The 7,298-nt window shown below is 34.1% G+C and overlaps 1 protein-coding gene across 1 annotated transcript in view; it reads left to right on the forward strand.

Annotated features, from left to right (window-relative positions):
- LOC107558003 (parafibromin-like) overlaps positions 1 to 4,156 on the forward strand; it is a 38,285-nt gene extending 34,129 nt beyond the window's left edge. The window contains exons 11-14 of the mRNA XM_016241604.1: positions 368 to 425; positions 1,274 to 1,349; positions 3,645 to 3,745; positions 3,844 to 4,156. Of these exons, the coding sequence (XP_016097090.1) occupies positions 368 to 425; positions 1,274 to 1,349; positions 3,645 to 3,745; positions 3,844 to 4,040 (432 nt within the window). The 3' untranslated portion in view covers positions 4,041 to 4,156. The remainder of the gene's footprint in view (positions 1 to 367; positions 426 to 1,273; positions 1,350 to 3,644; positions 3,746 to 3,843) is intronic.
- Positions 4,157 to 7,298: the final 3,142 nt, after the last annotated feature.

Here is a 7,298-nt window from a genome sequence, read left to right on the forward strand (position 1 = left end):
TGTATGTATGTATGTATATATGTATATATATATATGTATATGTGTGTGTGTGTGTGTGTATATATATAATATATATATATATATATATATATATATATATATATATATATAAAAATATATAAATAAAAAATTTTTTTTTTTTAAATATATATATGTGCGTGCATGCATGCAGTGGGAAAAGACCAGAGTATAGTGTCAGATGATATCCATACCACTGTGACAAGAAGGAAGACATAAGTGTATCTTTGTATGAAACTAACGAAAACCACTTCAATGATTGATTGGGCTGTGAACTAATTGAAATGCGTCTGACTCACCATCATAATTCATGTGCATTTTCTCTTGCTTTCTCTCTATTTCTCTGTAGGAAGGTGCGTCTGCTAGAAAGGCCCAAACACCTGCTCTGCAGCCTGTTCCCAGACCAGGTATGGATGAACTCCTTGAAGTTTAAAGAAATATTCTGTGTAACGTAATACAGTTGAAATATTGCTTATGTGACGTTATCACTTATAGACAGTTATTTAATTTCTCCGTTACTTTTTAAAACAGGAAACATTTTTGCAGCCATAACTGCAGCAAGATGGAAGTTTTTTTTCAGTCTCTGAGAATGTTCCTGAACATAACCTATATGTATATTTCACTTATCTATTGTAATTCAAAATAATTTCTTCTGCTTTGATACCAAGAGATCTTGTCATTCCATTTGTTGACAATAGTGGCATTGGAGATGACGCACTTAAGAACATTCATAGTTCATCAAGGTGGCAACAGGGTGTCTTGAAGTATTGTACAGAACATTCCTCACATATCAGAGTGCAGGTACATAAAAACTGGTTAGTGTCAGTTTTTAATTCTGAAAGTGAACTACTCCTTTAAGATCAAGAGCATTTATAAAAGTAATCTGAACATCATCTATTCGCTCATCTAAAGCACTTATGCGCTGACACTAACCAGTTTGTGTACCTGCACTCTGATATGTGAGGAATGTTCTGTACAATACTTTGACACCCTGTTGCCGCCTTGATAAACTATGAATGTTCTTTTGAGCTTGAGATGGCATTTGAAAGCACAAATAATCCTGCATCGCATAATTTTAGATACACATATGAAATATTTAACATGTTTATCTAATGACTACAAATTTTCATAGTGGTAGCATGTGCATAAATTATTTCTAATTTTATTTTCAAATTATTTCTGGCCAGAATAACAATGTGTCCATATTTGGAGTGTTTTTCTTTTATTTATTTATTTATTTTTGTCTTGTATTTAGTCTCTCAAGCAAGACCCCCGCCTAACCAAAAGAAAGGTACGTCTTTAACAGCATGGATGAGGACAGGAAATATACTGTTTTGAACAAACATGTCTTTATCAAATTATGTGGTTTTTATACCAATATGTAATGCAAAAAAACTCGAGGACATAGAGACAGAATTCAGGAAAGCTGTAAAGTGAATATACATCTTTCTCTAGAAAAAAAAATAATTATATGTATGTGTGTGTGTGTGTGTGTATGTATGTGTGTGTGTATGTATGTGTATATATATATATGTGTGTGTGCACAATATTATCGGACTGATATCGGAATTGGCCGATAATGGCTTTAAATGTAAATATCGGCATCGGACCGATATGAAAAATTATGCCGATATGTCTTGCCGATAAGAGGAATAAGTTAACTCTCATGTGCTCAGGGTGTGCTAGTGATTAGATCACGTCAGCAGTGTGGCTCATTCTTGAAGCAAAGTTTTGTCCGAATGATGATTAGATTCAGTCTTTTGGATCGCTGCATTTAATATGTGAAGGCACGTACAGAAAGACTCGTTAGGTGTATGATAGAGTAAACCGTAATAGCATGTGCAGCAGCGCAGCCTCCCCCAGGTCCTAACGCCCGTTCTGTAAGGAGTTTTAATCTGTAGGGGGCGCTGTTGGCCTACTTCTAATTAAATTAAAAGTAAAATCACCTACACAACATTTAGACTGTGTTTCTGACTAAATAAAGCAGTAATTGATGTCATAAAATGAGTATGTTTTGATTTAAAGGTCAGAAGCTATAGCTTACATGAAAAAAAAATCACAAACATGACGCTTGTAAATTAAATAATTTTATATATTGTGGCATCGTGAGAGGCTGTGTTATAGAGGGAAGGTATGTGCCATCTAGATGGCTGCAGCATGGAGACTACAAACCAAGATGGCCACCTGGTCCCGAACTACAGTTATCAAGTTCCTCAGCGGGGGGGGAGACAGCTGTTGGGAGTGAAGGAAAAAAAGCTGGTGATGAGCTGGGAACAAAAGGGACTATGATTCTTCTTGTGAGTGTGTGTGGAGAGAAGCTGGATGAGTTTTTCCTCTGTTGTAACTATTGGCTATTGGAGTTGATGATTAAAAAAAAAAGAGAGAAACTTGTAGCTTGACCTCAGCCTGGACTCAATTTGTGACGCTACCCACACTTTGGTGATACCCTACCTCTCACAATGCCACAATATACTGATTTATTCATTAATGTGTAATATGTTTTGTTTTTTAAACAAATCATAAGCTCTAAAAGATTTTCAGAATTTTTACAACTCTTTTGCCTTAGAACATCTACAAATGTTAAATCTTAAAATAAAATGTTAGGGTTAACACTGCATCTTTCTGGGGAAAAAAATATGCAGCGATTGATATATATATATTTATAGTTATTTTCAAAGCTTCGAGACTGTGTTGTTTCCAAACAAAAGGAAATATATCGGTATCGGCCAAAATGAGTTGCAAAATATCGGCAAAAATCCAATATCGTGCATCCCTATACCAAAAATAATAAACTATTTAATTTAATAATCAATTAAGCATTTATTTAAATTTTTTTTAATAATCAACACTCAAATAAAGCGGAGTTTTATACAAACATTTTAATTGCACATTAAGTCAGTCTTTGTATACACTTTTTTTTTATTTACTTTTTTTTTTTTTTTTACTCCCAATTGGTTGTGGTTTATGTAAACATTTTAAGCTGTGGCTGTAATAACTTTTCATGACAGATCTATTCAGACATACTTTAAATAATGAAGACATCCCTAACAGGTTAAGTAAAAATATAATGAATATGTAATGAACTGCATGTTATTAGCTAAATGCTCTAAAGTTAAATCGTAGTCTCTTTGCGGTTAATACACTTTTATAACATAAGACACAAAGCTTCATGCGATTATTTGATGGTAGGTACGCTACGAATAATGCTTAGTAATGTTTTTAATCACTTAACTGAAAACTATAGACTAAAAGATTGATATTGTGATTTTAAAAATCAATATTGGTTCATTTAAATTAAGATCAAGTGAAGTTGAGAAATCAATGTTGTCAAATTAGCCCTAGCATCCACACAGCAGACTTGTTTACCAGTTGTTGTTTTCCCGAAATATACAGTGGGTACGGAAAGTATTCAGACCCCCTTAAGTTTTTCACTCTGTTATATTGCAGCCATTTGCTAAAATCTGAATACTTTCCGTACCCACTGTATGCTTCTTGTCAAATGTTCCATCTGAGAAACGCTAATTAAATGCCACTGTTTTGTCGATGCTTTCACCCCTCTAAAACCATTTCAGCCAAAACCGAAATTAGCAACCTCATAAATGACTGATGTTGTTGTTTGTTCACAGGGATCGTGTAGTGGCCGTGTTTGTCCAGGGTCCTGCCTGGCAGTTCAAGGGCTGGCCGTGGCTGCTGCCTGATGGATCCCCCGTGGATATATTTGCCAAAAGTGAGTTTTGTCAGGGGAGATGCAGCACATTATTTACTATACACCACATTGATTACGTATGGGAAAGAGTGTTTTATGTCATGCTGATGTTCATTTAGTCCGAGCCTTTCACCTGAAGTACGATGAGGCACGGATGGACCCAAATGTACAGAAGTGGGACGTGACTGTGCTGGAGCTGAGCCACCACAAACGACACCTGGACCGGCCTGTCTTCCTCCGCTTCTGGGAAACACTGGACAGGTCGGGATTGCAACTCCTGTGTCTGTCAAGCAATGACCTTTCAGTCTACCTTTAGCATGGCACACACTGGAGAGGAACGGTTCTGACAGCACACTGCTGTATTTTTGATATTTTGGAATCAGAGAGTGTATTATATAGCGACGCTAATGGTTGTAGGCAAAGTTCATGGGTTTGATTCTCAAGTTTCTACAGGCGTCATCAGTGCTGTTAATAAGTACTTCATTAGTATTGGCCAGTGTTGTTATCTACATAAAAACGTGTTTGAGGTGCAATGAGGACAAAACTGAAATCTGTATTTATTATTATTTATTAGTGTTGACCAAAATCTCTACATTAATCAAATTAATTCGAAGATATGCTGAATAATCATTTCAAATTAATTAAAATTGTTCTGAGAAAACCCTGCCAAATGAAGAAAATTCAAAGACATTACTTTGATACTTTAGATACTGAGAGAGATTGTTTTTGAAAAGTCTCTTCTGCTCATTTAGGCTGCATTTATTTAAAAATACAGTATAAACCGTAATACTGTGGAATATTATTGCAATGTTAAATAACTGCATTTTAAAATTAAGGTTGGGTACCGAACTCGGTACTTTTAAGGGTACCGAAAATTGCGTCGGTACTACAGAGTACCGATTTACATTAAATCAATCGGTGCCAAATTTTGGTACCTGAGAACGCATCTGGGTGCATATGCTACAGAGAGAGAAAGAGAGACCCTCGTTCAAACAAATCACAGGGCAAGCCAAAATGTTCTGAAGTGTGGTTACATTTCTAGGGCCATATGGTTTCTGCGAAAACTCTGACGGGATCGTGGAGTTCATTCATAAAAACGTAATTTACTCTATAGCGCGGAATGCCACGGAATTTGTCAATTTTGGACGAATAAATCAAAAGTAGCCACTGCCACTTAATTCGAATCGTGATATGAACTAGTGTTTGTGAATATTAAAATGCAAAAAGACGGTTTAAATATGAATCCTGAATGCTCCCCTTGCCTCTGTATGTGTGAATGGCGGAAACGCGGTTTTGTTTACTACACAAATACTGAAGCACGCGTGACACTCGCGGTGATTTTCGGCCTCTGCGTCTCACTATATGACGGCATGAACACACAAACTTAATCTCCAGAGCTGCTGTGAGAGTCGCTTCGTGAGAAACTTACCGTTTCATTTGAGAAAACTAGCATCATCATACTGTATGCATGCACACAGAAACTTCATGGCAACCTGTCAAAATAAAAGTACGGTTTAACATGTAACAGAAATATATTACTCTTGTATTACTTTTGTATAATATAATGTACATCTTTAAATATTCAATTTTCTATCAAATTTAAATAAAACAATTAAATGATAAAAGTAAATATTACAACCAGATTAATCACTTGTAGGAAAAAAATATATATTTTTCTTCCATGTATTAATTTCAACAGTAAACCTCAGTTTGTTTGCCAAAAAATAAAAGGGTTTAATTTTCACTTGATTTAAAATAAATGTTTAATGCCTTCATTTGATTTTCAAAAAAATTTAAAACAAGAATTTCTGGGGGAATAAAATAAAGAAAAAGTTTGTAGGGCCCTATTGTACAAAATGTTGAAATTGAGACTTTTGGACTTATTTTTTCACTGAAATGTTTTTGTAATTACACAGAGTAAAGAACCGAAAAAAGGTACCGTTGGGTACCGGCACCGAAATTCAGGTACCGATACCGGTACCGTACCGGTTAAAATGTGAACTGTACCCAACCCTATTTAAAGTACACTACCAGTCAAAGGTTTTTAATTTGAACAGTAAGATTTTTAATGTTTCAAAAAATTGTTAAAAACAGCTGAGTAGTATTTTTTTTCAGGTTTCTTTGATGAATAGAAAGTTCAGAAGAACAGCATTTTTATCTGAAATAGAAATCTTTTGTAACATTAAAAAAAAACTTAAATTAAATTATAAATCTTAGTTCAAAAACTTTTGACTGGTAGTGTGTATTAAAATAGAAAGCCGTTTATTCCTGTGATCAAAGCTGAATTTTCAGCATCGTTACTCCAGTTTTCAGTGTCACATGATCCTTCAGAAATCATTCTAATATGCTGCTCAAGAAACATTTCAGATTTTTTTTTTTATTCCCATGAATCTTTGAATACAGTTCAAAAGAGCAGCATTTTTGTGAAATGGAAATCTTTTGTAACAATATATCAACAATGTCTTTACTGCCACTTTTGATCAATTTAATGCATCTTTCCAGAATAGAGGCAATCATTTCCATCTTATTGAATGTTGCCCTGGCTTTTATAGCCCACTTTTTTTTCTTTTTTTCCAATCAAATTTTGGGTTTTTGGTCTGTGTAAACATGCTTCAGACATTTTTGATCGCTGCATAGTGTCTTTTTAAGTTTATCATGTGAAAATGTTTCCACCCTTTTTTGTAGTTCCTCAGAAAATGTAACGAGTTGCGGTGCCTTTAGTATCTACTGGAGCATGCAGGAATTCAGTTAAACCGCTTATAAATCTATTTTTAGATAGTCTGGTTAATCAAGTACTTGAGAAATGAAACTACATTTTTCAACCGTAATAGTAATCTCAGTAGTGTTATATTCATATAGTTTACATATATATAACACTACTGAGATTACTATTACGGTTGAAAAATGTAGTTTCATTTCTCAAGTACTTGATTAACCAGACTATCTAAAAATAGATAATTTCAACAGTAAACCTCAGTTTGTTTGCCAAAAAATAAAAGGGTTTAATTTTCACTTGATTTAAAATAAATGTTTAATGCCTTCATTTGATTTTCAAAAAAATTTAAAACAAGAATTTCTGGGGGAATAAAATAAAGAAAAAGTTTGTAGGGCCCTATTGTACAAAATGTTGAAATTGAGACTTTTGGACTTATTTTTTCACTGAAATGTTTTTGTAATTACACAGAGTAAAGAACCGAAAAAAGGTACCGTTGGGTACCGGCACCGAAATTCAGGTACCGATACCGGTACCGTACCGGTTAAAATGTGAACTGTACCCAACCCTATTTAAAGTACACTACCAGTCAAAGGTTTTTAATTTGAACAGTAAGATTTTTAATGTTTCAAAAAATTGTTAAAAACAGCTGAGTAGTATTTTTTTTCAGGGTTCTTTGATGAATAGAAAGTTCAGAAGAACAGCATTTTTATCTGAAATAGAAATCTTTTGTAACATTAAAAAAAAACTTAAATTAAATTATAAATCTTAGTTCAAAAACTTTTGACTGGTAGTGTGTATTAAAATAGAAAGCCGTTTATTCCTGTGATCAAAGCTGAATTTTCAGCATCGTTACTCCAG

The sequence above is a fragment of the Sinocyclocheilus grahami genome, unplaced genomic scaffold (genome assembly GCF_001515645.1).
Source record: "Sinocyclocheilus grahami isolate Dianchi unplaced genomic scaffold, SAMN03320097.WGS_v1.1 scaffold628.1, whole genome shotgun sequence".
In the NCBI taxonomy this organism is placed as follows: Eukaryota; Metazoa; Chordata; class Actinopteri; order Cypriniformes; family Cyprinidae; genus Sinocyclocheilus; species Sinocyclocheilus grahami.